Source organism: Bos indicus, chromosome 28, assembly GCF_029378745.1.
Source record: "Bos indicus isolate NIAB-ARS_2022 breed Sahiwal x Tharparkar chromosome 28, NIAB-ARS_B.indTharparkar_mat_pri_1.0, whole genome shotgun sequence".
In the NCBI taxonomy this organism is placed as follows: Eukaryota; Metazoa; Chordata; class Mammalia; order Artiodactyla; family Bovidae; genus Bos; species Bos indicus.
In genome coordinates, this window is record NC_091787.1 from 25689815 (window position 1) to 25705612 (window position 15798).

The following is a 15798-nucleotide window of genomic DNA, read 5'->3' on the forward strand; positions in this document are numbered from 1 at the left end:
ATGCCTCACATGTGGCTTCTGGTTGGTTTCAATAGCCAGGTTTTCTGCTGTTGGAGGTTTACCCCCTTCTTATTTTGCCTTTTTCCTCCCTAAACTGGTGATATAACCTTTTTAGGGTTGCAGATCCCTTTGAGAGTCTAAGTTCTGGACCCTTTACCCCCAAAATGCACACTTGCACACAATTCTGCTTATAATATCAGGGCATCTTTGGAACCATTAAGGCCCTAGCGTGGAATCCAAGTTAAGAATTCCCACTACAGCAATAATCTTCTCTACCTGCTGCTGTCAGGGCCTGCATTTGGCTTTGGCTTTGGTGATTAGAGAGAAGAGCTCACACAAAGGTCTGCAGTAGGGAGCTGACTGCTGAGGCTGACTGGCCCCGGTTGACTCAAGATCCTGTTAGAAACCCTGGCACTGCCCTGAGCTTTGCAATCAGCTTAGATTCTGAGCTCAGCAGGGTGACATCTGACTTCCAGAATCTGTTTATGCAGAGCTTGGCAGGGACTGAGTTTCTATGAAAGGCAGTGCAGTATAGGGTGCTTACAAGGGTGGGCTCCTTAATCTAACTGCCGGAGTTCAAGTCTTGACCCTTGTACTCACCAGCCGTGTGCCATGGACAGGTTACCTACCCTGTCTGTGCTTCAGATCCCTCTTCAGCACAGTAGGATAATGACGGTCCTCCCCCCAGGTTTGTTGTGAGGACTAAGTTAACACACATGTCAAGTCCTTAGACTAGCACCCAGCCCATAGTGAGTGAGCAATAAGTGGTGGCCGCCATGATCATTGTTGAATCATCATTATTATTATAAGATGATGTGCCAGCCTGTTTATGGTCACAGTCCCGAGAGGTGGGAACACTCTCTCTGAGGGGGATTCCCATGGGATGGGGCAGTGTGATCCTCTCATTCCTGTCCCCTGGCCAGGTACAAAGAAGGCCTAGCCAATACGAGAGAGATTCTGACAGATTTGGGCCTGGAGCCGTCCGATGCAGACTGCATTGCGGTCCAGCACGTCTGCACCATCGTCTCCTTCCGCTCGGCCAATCTCTGCGCAGCCGCCCTGGCAGCCATCCTGACACGCCTCCGGGAGAACAAGAAGCTGGTGCGGCTCCGGACCACGGTGGGCGTGGACGGCACACTCTACAAGATTCACCCCCAGTGAGTGCTGGTCTCCGGCCCACACCCTCCGCAAGCAATCTCCCCTGGAGCAGAGTCCAGTTTTCTTTCTAAACTAGGCTGCTTTTCTGGGTTTCCAGAACCAACCATATTCTATGGTTCTGAGATTATAGAGCAAAGGGTGAATTCAGAGATTACATTCATCTAGCTGGCAGGGCTGCTTTAGGGGATCATTCTTAAAGGAATATTTTGCTAAAGCCAATAGCCTGAACTACCAAGGCCATCCATCTATGTGCTTATCCATCTATCTATCCCTATATTCATCTATCTATTATTGAATACTCACTATGTTAAGATAGGAAAGTAAGATATGTCCAGTTATAAATGGGGCAATAACTGGATGGCAGAGTTTGCCGTGTTCACATGAAGGATACCGGAAGGAAAACACAGAAGTAGGGAGAATGAAAGCCCCTCTGACTAACAGAGGTGTAATTCAGTCAGGCATGTACACCTGGGAAGAGCTGGGGAAAAAACCTTTTCCTTGTGGGCAGAGATGATGTTCAATCAATATATTATGAGTGTATGCATGCTAAATTGCTTCAGTTGTGTCTGACTCTTTGCGACCCTATGGACTGTAGCCCACCAGGCTCCCCTGTCCATGGGATTCTCCAGGCAAGAATACTGGAGTGGTTCCATGCCCTCCTCTAGGGGATCTTCCCGACCTGGGAATCGAACCTGCAGCTCCTGCATTGCAGGCAGATTCTTTACTGCTGAGTCACCACGGAAGCCCATATACTAGTTGTAATATTAGTGATAAAATAACCACTTCTTTGAGGCTTCCAAGGGTCCCTTCCACTCCCTCAGATGACCTGGACCCTACCCTAGTCACCCCCATCATCTCCCTCCATCCAGCAACTAAAGCGGTGAGCCTTGGCCCAGCAGGGCTCCCCAGGATGCTGTCCCACTGCTCCACCTGTATCTGTTTCTATTGGCTGGGCCTGGGCCTTTATGGTTTTTACATATTTTGCCATCACCCCTGCCTCCAGATACCCGAAACGCCTGCACAAGGTGGTGAGGAAACTGGTCCCGAACTGTGATGTCCGCTTCCTCCTGTCAGAGAGTGGCAGCACCAAGGGGGCTGCCATGGTGACTGCAGTGGCCTCCCGGCTGCAGGCCCAGCGGAAGCAGATTGATAAGGTGCTGGCTCTGTTCCGGCTGACCCAAGAACAACTTGTGGGCATTCGGAACAAGATGCGGGTGGAGTTCGAGTACGGGCTGAAGAAAGATACCCACCCTCTGGCCACAGTCAAGATGCTGCCCACCTACGTCTGTGGGATGCCGGATGGCACAGGTGGGCCCTGCACCGCTCCCTTTTCTGATGGGCCACCCGGAGCTCCATCCAAGCTCCTTAAACCCAGTTAGGATCTTTGTTTCAAGAGCCTTGTGTTCGTCTCTATAATGGAGGGAGGGAGAGTACTCTGCTGAATCTGTTCTTTGGTTGATCCAGGGCACTGGCAGTGAAGAATACCTAAGTTAGGTTCATGTGTGTGAAGACCCAGATGCTGTCCCCGGGAGCTACCATCTGGACACGTGGCATGTCTGGCTTGTCTTCCTCCCTTTCCTCCAGCTTTCTTCTCTCCTGGGGCTTGGTTGTCTTCCTCTCCCCTCTCTTCATTTTCTGCCCCTGACTTTTCGGATACTTGATCCTTTTCCTGGTCCTCTGTGCTCAGCTGACAGGAGCTACACAACAGTGAAGTCAGTTCTTTAGACAAGTAACTCATCTCTTTGCATCTCGTGAATCTCACCAAGATATACTGATCTTTGTAAAATGCTTCATCTCTTTAATTTGCTTTTGACTCTTTAGTTTCATTTTGTGCTCACAACCACTCTGTATGTTATGTAAAGAGAGAATAATTGCCATTTTATGGATGCCAAAACGGAGACTCAGAGAAGTTAGGTGACGTACTTAGGGTTACACAGCTGTACTTGGAGTCTCTCAACAACAAAGATCTTTTCCAGGGCTAGTATCCTTCGAGTCTACTTGGGGGAGAAAATGAGAGCAGGAAAAGACACTATTCAATTATTCATTCTTTCATCTCTTTTTTCCTTTTGCCTCCATTCCTCAAAGTTTCATTAAGTACCTGTTATAGGTCAGGCTCTGTTGTGGGCACAGGGACAGAGCAGTAAAGAAAACACAGTCCCTGCCTTTATGGAACCTTTGCTCTGTTGGGCTGACAGACAGTAAGCAAATAAACACCAGATGATGCCATGTCATAAAGGGCTATGAGGACAAATAGAGTAGAGTCAGAGGTAAGAGAACTGGCCGGGAGTGAGGGCTTCGGCAAATTCAAGGAACAGTAAAATGACCAGTGTGATTAGAACAGAGTGAATGAGGCAGTCAGCGAGAGGAGGGACACACAGAACAGACTATGATGCCCTGAGATGTCAGAGAAGCAAGAGGCGCTGCCCTGGGTAGTAATGGGTGTTGGACTTGATATGGTTTCTTATCAGTCTGGTGGGGGTGTGGGAATCCAGGGATGGGAAGAGCGGAACAGAGATCATTTCAGGCTGGGGATGAGCAGTTCCTCTAGGCCCTGCAGACAGAATGGACGCACCTTCCTGAGTCTACTGTAGTCAGGTAGCCTGACCTGGATTCACCCTCAGAGGTTCCTTGAGTATAAGTATTATGTGTGGCTGTTAGCAGACACCAAGGAAAGCAGGCTGGCCTCAGATGGGCTCAGGATGCCCGCCCAGGGCTCTGACACCATGCTTGCTGACCAGCACGCCCCTTTGGCCCCCGAACCTCAGGCCAACAGGCTCTAGGCCTGCTCTCTTTCGGCATCTCTTCTTCCCCCAATGCCTGCACACGAGGCCCTGCTTAGTGCATGCTGGTGGAACGCCACCCTCACTTCCTCTACCACAGAGAAAGGAAAGTTCCTCGCCCTGGATCTGGGGGGAACCAACTTCCGGGTCCTCCTGGTAAAAATCAGAAGTGGACGACGGTCAGTGCGGATGTACAACAAGATCTTCGCCATCCCCCTGGAGATCATGCAGGGCACGGGTGAGGAGGTAACTGCCGGCTGGGGGTTCACCCTCCGGGGGGCCAGCCTGCCATCCACCCCGTCCAGTGCACGTCCAGTACGACTGCTGCTCTCTCTCTCCCTGCAGCTGTTTGACCACATCGTGCAGTGCATCACCGACTTCCTGGACTACATGGGCCTCAAGGGAGCCCAGCTGCCTTTGGGCTTCACGTTCTCATTTCCCTGCAGGCAGGCGAGCATTGACAAGGTAAGACGGTCCAGCCTGGCGGGCCTCCCTCCTGCATCCAGGGAGTCTCAAGGCAGCTCTGAGTCACTGTTGACTTTATTTAGGGGTCTCAGGTTCAGGGCAGCTGGGGAGACATGATCAAGAATTTAGACTATTTACTTTTTTTTATTTACTGTGTTCCATTTTCACTATTACTGTATTATGGATTGAAGTTTGCAAGATGCTTTCGGGTTGTATAAAAAGACACATGGATAAAATTATTGTTAAAAGAGAGGTCAAGTCATATTATCAAGAGATAGGAGGGAATGACCAGTTAAGGCAAATTATAAAACTCTTAGTGTGTAATATTACATGTATCTTCCTGGGTGGTCATTATAAACAGGGAAACACAGTACATTGAAAGGCTTTTATTGTCTGATGAACAAAAGCTTACCAATGCTTCTGAAGAAATGCATTTCTTTCCTGATATTAGACTCTCAGGAGACATTGATCACATTGACACATATTTTGTTGACTCTGAAGAACTTCATGGATGATGATTTTAATAAATTGTTCATAATAATTTAGAAACGTGTATCACATGACTTTCTTGGATAAAAGCACCATTCACCTGCTCAAGGAGAACAGAGTACCCTCCTGCTCTCTAAGAGGCTTATGTCAGTCAAGCTATCTGATCTGGTGTAAAAGCAGAACAGCACTTTCAATTTACAGAGAGAACCCTGGTCAGCACAGCAAGGCAGCCAGAGAGCTCATGACGATAATAAGAATGGCACCAAAGATTTAAGACTCTGTTTGATCCAGTCAGTGTCTCCATGATGTACACATTATTTTTGTTTTATTTTACCATCTTTTATTGTGGTAAAATTTAGATAACATTTACCATTTTGGCTGTTTTTAAGTGTACATTGCAAAGGTAATGCATTCTTGTATTACTGCTGCCGTTCAAAATTAATACACATAGAAATGGAAATTGGGGGTGGAGGGGGGAAAAGCCACGTGCTGCTGTCCATGGTCCTGAGTGGTCCACAGGCACCAGGACACAGCTGCTCCTCCTGACTTGGGGCACTGGGCCTCCAGGCCTCCCTCCCAGGAGTTCTGACAGGTTCACGAAGACATAACTAAGAAGGAAGGGAGAGCTTGGAGCAAAGACACCAATGGCTGAGGAGAAAAAAAAAAACTTTCTTTAAAAATAAATGCAATGTAATGGCATTGAAACATGTATAATATCATGTATGAAACGAGTCGCCAGTCCAGGTTCGATGCATGATACTGGATGCTTGGGGCTGGTGCACTGGGACGACCCAGAGGGAGGGTATGGGGAGGGAGGAGGGAGGAGAGTTCAGGATGGGGAGCACGGATTATACCCGTGGCGGATTCATTTCGATGTTTGGCAAAACTAACACAATATTGTAAAGTTTAAAAATAAAATAAAATTAAAAAAAAAATGAAAATAAAATGAAAATAAATAAATAAATAAATGAAATGTAGTTTTACAATACTATATTAGTTTTGTAATAAATGAAATATAGATTTACAATACTATATTAGTTTCAGGTATATAACATAGTAATTTGATATTGTTATAGGTTGTACTCCATACAAAATTATTATAAAATACTGACTATATTCTCTTGCTGTACATTACATCCTTGTAACTTATTTATTTTATACCTAGTAATTTATATCTTTAAATCCTTTTCACCTATTTTGCCCCTCTCCTCACCCCTCTTCCTTCTGGTAACCAGTAGTTTTTCAAAAAAGAGAGACTTAAAAAAATATGATTTGGTATAACTGTGACTAATTAGAAAGATTTTTCAACTGGGGTTGAATCTCTAAGGTTCTACATATATTCACCAGGAAAGGAGCAAGGAAGCTTAGCTTCCCAAGGACTGTGGAGAGGAGGGGGAGCCCGGAGCTGAGGGCCTCAGGGTGAGGTGGCCGTTCATCCCCTGGGGTTGGGGGTGCTGCCATTAGAGTTTCTGCCCATCTCTCCTATCCCAGCTGCTCTCCTGGCCTAGACACCCCAGCTTTCCCTGCACTCACCCACTCCCAGTTCTAGGGGTGTGGAGTTTGAGGCTAGATAACTCTTGCTTCTGGCTAACAGTGTAACCATCTTTTTAAAATTAGAAATACTTTTCCTTGGTAGTATAAAAAGTTAGACATATTAATTTTAGGAAAATCAGAAAATATGGACAAGCAAAAAGGAGAGACTGAAAGGTACCTATAATCTTACACCTAAAGAGAACCACCGTCAACCCTCTGGTGTATGCATTGTTCCAGACCTTTTTCCAGATTTGACTGTGTGTGTGTGTGTGTGTGGTTTTTAAAAGAATAATAGAATAATTCATCATCTGTATTTGTTTAATGTGAGTTCACTTAACAGTGTATGGTAAACATCTTCCTCTAATGGCTAACATTCTCTTAAAACATTATATTTTTGTGGCTATAGAGCATTTCCTATATTGATATACAATGATAAATCCATATTGTTGGAAAGACAGAATGTGTGTGTGTGTGTTAGTTGCTCAGTTGTGTCTGACTCTTTGCGACCCCATGAACTATAGCCCGCCAGGCTCCTCCGTCCATGGAATTTTCCAGGCAAGAATACTGGAGTGGGTAGCCATTCCCTTCTCCAGGGGATCCTCCCAACCCAGGGATCAAACCCACATCTCTTGCATTGCAGGCAGATTCTTTGCCGCCTTAGCCATCCATTTTTCCTGTGAAACAATGCTTTGATGAACATTTTGTAGCTTTATCTTTGATCATGAAGACATTGTGATTGATTGGATAAATCAGAAGTGGTCTTTGTTCTGTGCAGTCATGGCCAGGGAACGTGAGTTGATGTAAATTTCTGCAATTATTCCACCTAACAGTAGACCTTGCCTGAGCATCATGCTTCATGGTGCCTCTGGGTCCAGTGTTAGGGATCCAAATGGAAGCACAGTCAAAAGCATTTGACGAGCAGTTAGCTGCGGTCCCTTGCATCTATTTGATGCTGAGGTTGTGCAGTGGTTCCAGCAAACTATTGCTCAAATGAATTTGCCTTCCTTTCTTTCAGGGAACACTCATTGAGTGGACCAAAGGCTTCAAAGCTACTGACTGTGAAGGGGAAGATGTGGTGGATATGCTCAGGGAGGCCATCAAGAGGAGAAATGTATGATATGGCATTGAAGCTCATACCTGACCTGTCCTTCCCCAAGGCCCCTGTGCTCTGTCATCAGACACCAGCCCTGCGACTCTGGCCTCTGCCCACTTCAGTCTGATGTGCCCCTCTTGAGGCTGGCCTGCACATCCTACTTACAGCAGAGCTCTCTTCCTTTTCAGGAATTTGACCTGGACATAGTTGCAGTTGTGAATGACACAGTGGGAACCATGATGACCTGTGGCTATGAAGATAGTAATTGTGAGGTTGGCCTGATTGCAGGTAAGTGATCAGGTGTGTCCCATTGGCCTGCTCCCATCTGATCTTTTGGAAGTTACTTTTTAACATACTGAGGGGCTGGGGGCCATTGTTCCATTACATAGGGGCTCTGAAGCCAGCTTTGTCCATGGCTGAGATGAAGTTAAGATTGGGATTTCAGGTCTTCTAATTCCCAAGTCTTTACTTAATATCTTTTTCCCTAAGGGTTCTAAGCCAAGATTGTCCTTTCTGTTGAGGAAGGAGAATAACATAGAAAGAGGGAGCTTTCACATTTGGGCCTTGGGGCAGATTTTACTGGGTGGAGGGAGACCACAGTTGGATCATGTTGGTTGGCCTGGAGCTGAGAGAGCTAGATTTTCATTCCAGCTCCAACTTGTACCTCATCTATTCTCTGACCTCTTCTGGCTGTCAGAAGGTGCACAGGATGGGGAAGAGTTGGAAAGAAACCTAGGAGAGGAGCAGGGAGTGGCCCGAGGTATGATATAGGCATTTTAGGAGTCTTCTGAAAAAGTCTGGTGGTGATTAAGGGCAAGGGTAGATTCCAGGGGAATGACTGTAAGTGGTGAGGGGACAGATGGCATTTGAACATGTGGAGACAGGGGCAGTGGGCATTCCAAGTGGCAGGCACTGGTTAAGTAATCACAGAATCTGAGAAAGTTGTTCCAGCTGGTTGTCTGGGTTTCCTGAGGGTAAGTAGTACATAGCACAAGGAGACGGGGATATATTGAGATGTTTTCAATGTCAAGGAGAGGTTTCATCTCACTCTAAGCCTTGCCTGCTTTGTGACCTTGGGCAGGTTGCTAGTCTGTCTGGACTTGAGCTTCCTCATCCATGGGAAGGGTTGGGCTAGATCTGAGAGGTCAAAGAGGTGAGATTTGTTTGATTGAAGATGATAATTACCTGGACTGTTGTCTTGAGAATAGTTCTGAGACCAGGTCATGGACAAAGGAGAAGAGGGTGGCTTTCAGATACCAAGTGTCTGCTTATCCAAGACTAGATGGTTCTTCATGGTCCCTTCCAGCTCCGCTAACTCTGTGACTACTTGGGGCTCACTTTGTGTGCCTATGGCTTATCAATAATGAGGAGGGTGAGGAGGAGGATAATGGTATCACAGGTACGAATTCTATGAGGAGAAAACTTACAGACATCATCTCATTTTTTTTTTTTTATAACAAATCTGTAAGGCAGGCTTTAGATCCTTTTTACAGATGAAGAAATTGGATCTATGAAAGATGAAATACTTGCCTGTAGTCACCCAACTATAAATATAAAGCTGAAGTCCACACCCAGTTGTATCTGACTCCAAACCTAAATTCCTATCTACTGTACCCTGCTGGCTCTTTAAGATCTAGTGGTGTCTTCTGAAGACTAAAGTCCCTTTGTGATTCCTTCTAGGAACAGGCAGCAACATGTGCTACATGGAGGAGATGAGAAACATTGAACTGGTGGAAGGGGATGAAGGGAAGATGTGCATTAATACCGAGTGGGGAGGATTTGGAGATAATGGCTGCCTAGATGATATCCATACCCAATATGACAAGGAGGTGGATGAGGGGTCCTTGAATCCGGGCAAACAGAGGTGAGAAGGGGGTGTGTGTCCATTTCTGTAGGTCATCCAACTTCAGCAGATCTATGGGGGTGCCCTTTTCATATTAGAGATATTTGTATAGTTTGTATATTTATGACAACTCGTCAGATGTCAGTGAAGTGTCTAATTTGAGCAAAAGCAAAGATGGCCCGGTAAAGAATCCTCGTGCAATGCAAGAGACGCAAGAGACACAGGTTCTATCCCTGGGTCAGGAAGATTCCCTAGAGACGGAAATGGCAACCCCTTTCAGTATTCTTGCCTGGGAAATCCCATGGACAGAGGAACCTGGCAGGCTACAGCCCATGGGGTCACAAAGAGTCTGACACAACTAGAGCATGGACACAGCAGCAGCAAAATTTATGACCAGTTTCCAACAAACAGAAGGTGTGCCTTTTTCTAATTACCATAAGGTTACCATAGGGTCTAGGGGTGGCCTTGGAAATGAGGCCAAGGTTGTCAGGAAGTCTACTCACCGTGGCCTCGATGTCACACGGCAGGGGCATGGTGGGCCTCTCAAGGTGGGTTTCTACTAAGTCCTGTTTAGAGGTCGACATCCTCAGTCTTTCAAGAGCAGGCTGCCAGGTTGCTGACCTCTGTGGTTCTGGGGTTGGGGAAGTAACTGCAAGTGAAGGATGGGAATCCTGCTTCTCAGCCATGACGTCATGTCCCAGCATGGGTCACAATCACTTGTAAGGGTTATTCCAATTGCTAACCATACTAAAAACACTGAAAACAATGAATGGTTAAAAAAAACAAACACAAAACAGAGTACATTTTCATTTGCATTCTCATATAGCTTCTTTAGTAGGAGAGAAAGGGGTAGAGCTAGCGTGGGGGGACCTGATTATTAGCCTGGGCCCATATATTTCCACAGGGGTTGGCATACTTTTTCTGTAAAGGATCAGAGAGTAGTGTTTTACTCTCAGGCCATGTGGTCTTTGTCACGACTAAGCTCAGTGTCTTTCTATATAAAACAAGATGAAAATATAGATTGACTGTGAGACAATATCCAAGTGGAAAAGTTGAGCTAGGAAATGTGATGGGATGCCTGGGTCATAGATGCCTTGCTGACTATTCAACTGAGAACACTCAGTAGGAAGAGGCTTGACAAGACCAAGACCAGCCCTGGTGGCCCCACATCTTCCTTTGGCACTAGTCTTTGTAGCTGGGAGGCAGGCAAGTTACCGTAAGCCCAGCTGAACCAGGGGCCAAAATCACAAGGGACCTGAATTCCAAGTTGGGGCATCCAAGTTTTGTGTCTGAATCCATTGGAGGTTCTCATTTCTGGAGTGGAGAGTGTTAGGGGGCATATACTTGGATTTACTTTGCTGTCCCCATTGTTTGTCTAAGTGTTGGTTCCTTAGACTGATGAAATCCTGAGCAGTTAAGAGAATGCAAGTCCAGCATGTAAGCCTCAGGCACACTCGGATTTTCATCTGACCCTGCAGGCAGTGGGAGTCCAGCTCCACCTCACTGTTATTAATACTGTCACACGTACCTGGGCAGAGTGCCTGGTCAGTGCCTGTTGATTGTAGAGCTTCTTTTTCTCTTGCACCTTCCATTATGGAGCTCACAGCCTGGTAGGAAGAGGGAAGGGAGCTCACATTTTGGACCACCCTTGGTGTGTGTATACACTTCAAATGTGTTATCTCATGGAGTGCAAGATCTAGTGGAGGAGATTTCTTCAAATACAAAGCCAAGGTAAACTAGCTTGGGGGCCAGAAAAGGGACTTATTTTAGCCTAGTGTCTACTGTGCACCAGATGCTTGGCTCCCAACAGTCTTGTGGGGTCAGTGCTTTGCTCCTGGTTTCATAAATGATGGTTTATAGTCCTTACTCAGGTCATGCAGCTAATGTGTGGCGAGCTGGAACTTGACTTCTGCTCAACATGTCTCCAAAGCCCAGCCTTCCCACATCATACTGTCTCCTGCATGCGCTTCTCTGGGCCTGCTGCCCACTCCACTCCACTGTGACCCAGGCAGCTAGTGGATGCCAGTGGCACGCCTTCCGTGCTCTGACATGTGATCCTCTTGGGAACCACTCACCAGCACTGATTTTCCTGGTCTTACCCACCTTGTCTCTCTTTCTCTCAACAGGTACGAGAAAATGACCAGTGGGATGTACCTGGGGGAAATCGTGCGGCAGATCCTGATCGACTTGACCAAGCAGGGTCTCCTCTTCCGCGGCCAGATTTCAGAACGTCTCCAGACCAGGGGCATCTTTGAAACCAAGTTCTTGTCTCAGATTGAAAGGTGACTCATGATCAGTTTCACCTGCTCGACATAAAAGGCCCTATATTGGGACATGATGCTGTCTCACCAGGCTCCAGCAGATTTGAAATTTAAAAATAGAGAGTAAGGGCCTGGCTGAGCAGAGGGTTGCCTCCTGGGGCTACTCCCTCTCTCCCGCTACATCAGTACCACAGCACCCAGCTGAGGAGCCAGAAGCCTATCTGGGCCCCTAGATTCCTAAATGGTTACAGAAGAGTTAGGTTAGGTTAAAAAGTGATCCTCTTCAGGGACTTCCCTGGTGGCCTGGTGGCTAAGCCTCTGTGCTCCCAGTGCAAGGAGCCTGGGTTCCATCCCTGGTCAGGAAAATAGATCCCATATGCTGCAACTAAAACCCAGTGCAGCCAAGTAAATAATAAAAAAAAATTATCCACTTTTGATTCTAAAAAGATGATGTGCTCATACTTTATTCTTTAAAGATGATGGGACTTCCTGGGGGTGACAGACCTTCTCGAATCTCAGCTTCTAAGGCATCCTGCTCCAACCTTGGCTTTGCTGGGACCATTTCTTCTCCTGCTCAGGCACCTAGGGATGGGGGACTGTGAGCCCTGGGGAGCAGGTTCCAGGGCTCCAGCAATAGCTCTTCACATCCTGCTCTGCTTGCTGGCAGCGACCGGCTGGCCCTCCTCCAGGTCAGGAGGATCCTGCAGCAGCTCGGCCTGGACAGCACATGTGAGGATAGTATCGTGGTGAAGGAGGTATGCGGTGCTGTGTCCCGGCGGGCGGCCCAGCTTTATGGTGCTGGCCTGGCTGCCATCGTGGAGAAGAGGAGGGAAGACCAAGGACTCGAGCACATGAGGATCACCGTGGGTGTGGACGGCACCCTGTACAAGCTGCACCCTCAGTGAGTGCTCCAGAGTCTCAGGGCTGGGGGCTGAGGCTGAATGGGGGCTCCGTTGGGGCTGACGGACAAAGTGGCTCTGCTTCCTAGTGCTGTGATGTGGGCGTGCTCACCACCCTCCCTAAACCCCAGGCTCCTCATCTGTTTCAGGCAGGCAGAAATAATCTCGAGGATTGGGTGAGTTCATACATGTAAAGGGCTTTACACAGTCCTCGGGTGGCGGTAGTGGAACCCACCTGCCAATGCAGGAGACATAAGACACATGGGTTCGATTTGTGGGTCAGAAAGATCCCTGGAGGAGGGCATGGCAACCCACTCCAGTATTCTTGCCTGGAGAATCCCATGGATGGAGGAGCCTGGAGGGCTACAGTCCATAGGGTCACAAAGAGTCAGATAGGACTGAAGCAACTTACACACGCAGTAAATACAAGTGGTTATCATTAACACAGTCCAACCTGGCCTCAAAGGGAGCAATGAGAACTGAGTATTTTGCACATCACAGAGAGTGTGTCAAGTATGAGCTCAGAATCAGCAGGCAGAAGGATGAAGAGTGAATTTGAATCCTGGCTCCACTGCTTAGAAGCTGGGAGGCCCAAGGCCAGTTTCTTACCCTCTTTGACCCTAGTTCTTTATCTGTAAAAGGATGATAAAAATCGTACCTACCTCATAAGTTGACAGGAGAATTTAGTTAAACAGTGTCTGTAGACTATGTGACATATTACAAAGACGGCAGTGATAACAACTTTTATTTTTATTTAATGTTTTACATTTTATCTTGGTAGATGAAGAAAGGTATTAGCCAGCTTGTAAAATTTTCTAATCATGCTGAAATATATAGATAAACATATTATTACTGTAGTCCTTGATGCTTAGCCCTTCCTATGAAGCTGACTAGTTATCCAGGATAACTGACTGATATCTTTTCTTGATTCTCCCCTTGAGGTCACATATTTTTGCCGTAATTCCTGCAAGCCTCTTCCTTTGAACCAAGACCTGACCAAAGGACAAAAACCATATGTTCATTTCAATAGGTGCAGACAAAACTTTTGATAAAATCTAGCACAACAGACTGGTTCCAAATAGGAAAAGGAGTATGTCAAGGCTGTATATTGTCACCCTGCTTATTTAACTTATATGCAGAGTACATCATGCGAAACGCTGGGCTGAATGAAGCACCAGTTGGAATCAAGATTGCTGGGAGAAATATCAATAACCTCAGATATGCAGATGACACCACACTTATGGCAGAAAGTGAAGAAGAAATAGCGAGCCTCTTGATGAAAGTGAAAGAGGAGAGTGAAAAAGTTGGCTTAAAGCTAAACATTCAGAAAACTAAGATCACGGCATCTGGTCCCATCACTTCATGGCAAATAGATGGGGAAACAGTGAGAGACTATGTTTTTGGGCTCCAAAATCACTGCAGATGGTGACTGCAGCCATGAAATTACAAGACGTTACTCCTTGGAAGGAAAGTTATGACCAACTTAGACAGCATATTAAAAAGCAGAAACATTACTTTGTCCACAAAGCTCCATCCAGTCAAGGCTATGGTTTTTCCAGTAGTCATGTATGGATGTGAGAGTTGGACTATAAAGAAAGCCGAGTACCAAAGAATTGATGCTTTTGCACTGTGGTGTTGGAGAAGACTCTTGAGAGTCTCTGGGACTGCAAGGAGTTCCAACCAGTCCATCCTTAAAGAGATCAGTCCTGGGTGTTCATTGGAAGGACTGATGTTGAAGCTGAAACTCCAATACTTTGGCCACCTGATGTGAAGAGCTGACTCATTTGAAAAGACCCTAATGCTGGGAAAGATTGAAGGCAGGAGATGAAGGGGACAGCAGAGGATGATATGGTTGGATGGCATCACTGACTGAATGGACATGTTTGAGTAAACTCCGGGAGTTAGTGATGGACTGGGAGGCCTGGCATGCTGCAGTCCATGGGGTCACAAAGAGTCAGACACGACTCAGCAACTGAACTGAACTGAGCACCTTTTATGATAAGAGCACTCAGCAAGCTAAGAATAAAGGAACTCCTTCAACCTGATAAGAGCATCTGTGGAAAACACACAGCTAATGCCATACTTACTGGGGAAGCACTGGATGGATGATTTCACCTTAAAATTAGGAACAAGGATGTCCACTTTTGCCACTGTTCTTCAACATTGTACTGCTTCTAACACTGCCTACAGATGATTGTGTGGGTTTTGTCTCTCAGTCAAGTCTTTATTTAAGGGAGAGGCTTATAGGATCCAGGTCAAAAAATTATGTGACTTCAAAGGGAGAATCAAGTATAAATCTAGACAGGCAGTTAGGCAAGAAAAAGAACTAAAAGGCATCTATATTGGAAAAGCAGAACTATAACTATCTTTGTTTGCAGATGATATGATTTTGCATATAGAAATCCTAAGGAATCCACAAAAAACTATTGGAACTAAGAAACAAATTCAGTCAAGTTTCAGGATGTAAGATCAGTATATAAAAATCAACTGCATTTCTATGCATTAACAATAAATAATCTGAAAATGAAATTAAGAAAACAATTCCATTTAAATAGCATCAAAAAGAATAAAATACTTAACAATAAATTAACAAAAGAGGTATAAGACTTGTACACTGAAAACTACAAAACATTGTTGAAATTAAATGGCAACCCACTCCAGTATTCTTGCCTGGAGAATCCCATGGATGGAGGAACTTGGTGGGCTACAGTCCATGGGTCGCAAAGTGTCGGACACGACTGAGCGACTTCACTTTCACTTTAAATAAATGGAAAGATATCCTATGCTAGTGGATTGAAAGCCTTAATGTTGTTAAGGGAACAACTTACCATCTTTTTTTTAAACTGAAGTATAGTTGACATGCAATATTATATTAGTTTTAGGTATACAGGATAGTTATTTGATATTTATATACATTGCAAATTGATCACCGCCATAAGTCTAGTAACTATCTGTCACTGTATAAAGTTATTGCAGTATTATTGACTATATTTTCTATGCTGTACATTATATCCCCCTAACTTACTTATTTTATAACTGAAAGTTTGTACCTTTTAATACCCTTCACCTGTTTTGCCTGATCCTCTAGTCCCCTCCCTCCTGACGACCACCAGTAGTTTGTTCCCTGTATCTGTAACTCTGTTTCTGTTTTGTTTTGTTTGTTCATTTGTTTTGTTTTGTTTTTTGTTTCACATATAAGTGAAATCATGCTGTATGTCTTTCTTTGTTTGACTTACTTCACTTAGCATAATTCCCTCTAGATCCATTCATCTTTTTG

At 45.6% G+C, this 15798-nt stretch overlaps 1 protein-coding gene across 2 annotated transcripts in view; it reads left to right on the forward strand.

Annotated features, from left to right (window-relative positions):
- HKDC1 (hexokinase domain containing 1) overlaps window positions 1–15798 on the forward strand; it is a 39955-nt gene that overhangs the window by 22790 nt on the left and 1367 nt on the right. For both annotated transcript variants that reach the window (XM_070781824.1, XM_070781825.1), the window contains 9 exons: window positions 924–1157; window positions 2162–2466; window positions 4039–4184; window positions 4284–4403; window positions 7441–7536; window positions 7707–7806; window positions 9199–9382; window positions 11488–11643; window positions 12290–12523. In XM_070781824.1, coding sequence (XP_070637925.1) covers window positions 924–1157; window positions 2162–2466; window positions 4039–4184; window positions 4284–4403; window positions 7441–7536; window positions 7707–7806; window positions 9199–9382; window positions 11488–11643; window positions 12290–12523 — 1575 coding nt within the window. The remainder of the gene's footprint in view (window positions 1–923; window positions 1158–2161; window positions 2467–4038; window positions 4185–4283; window positions 4404–7440; window positions 7537–7706; window positions 7807–9198; window positions 9383–11487; window positions 11644–12289; window positions 12524–15798) is intronic.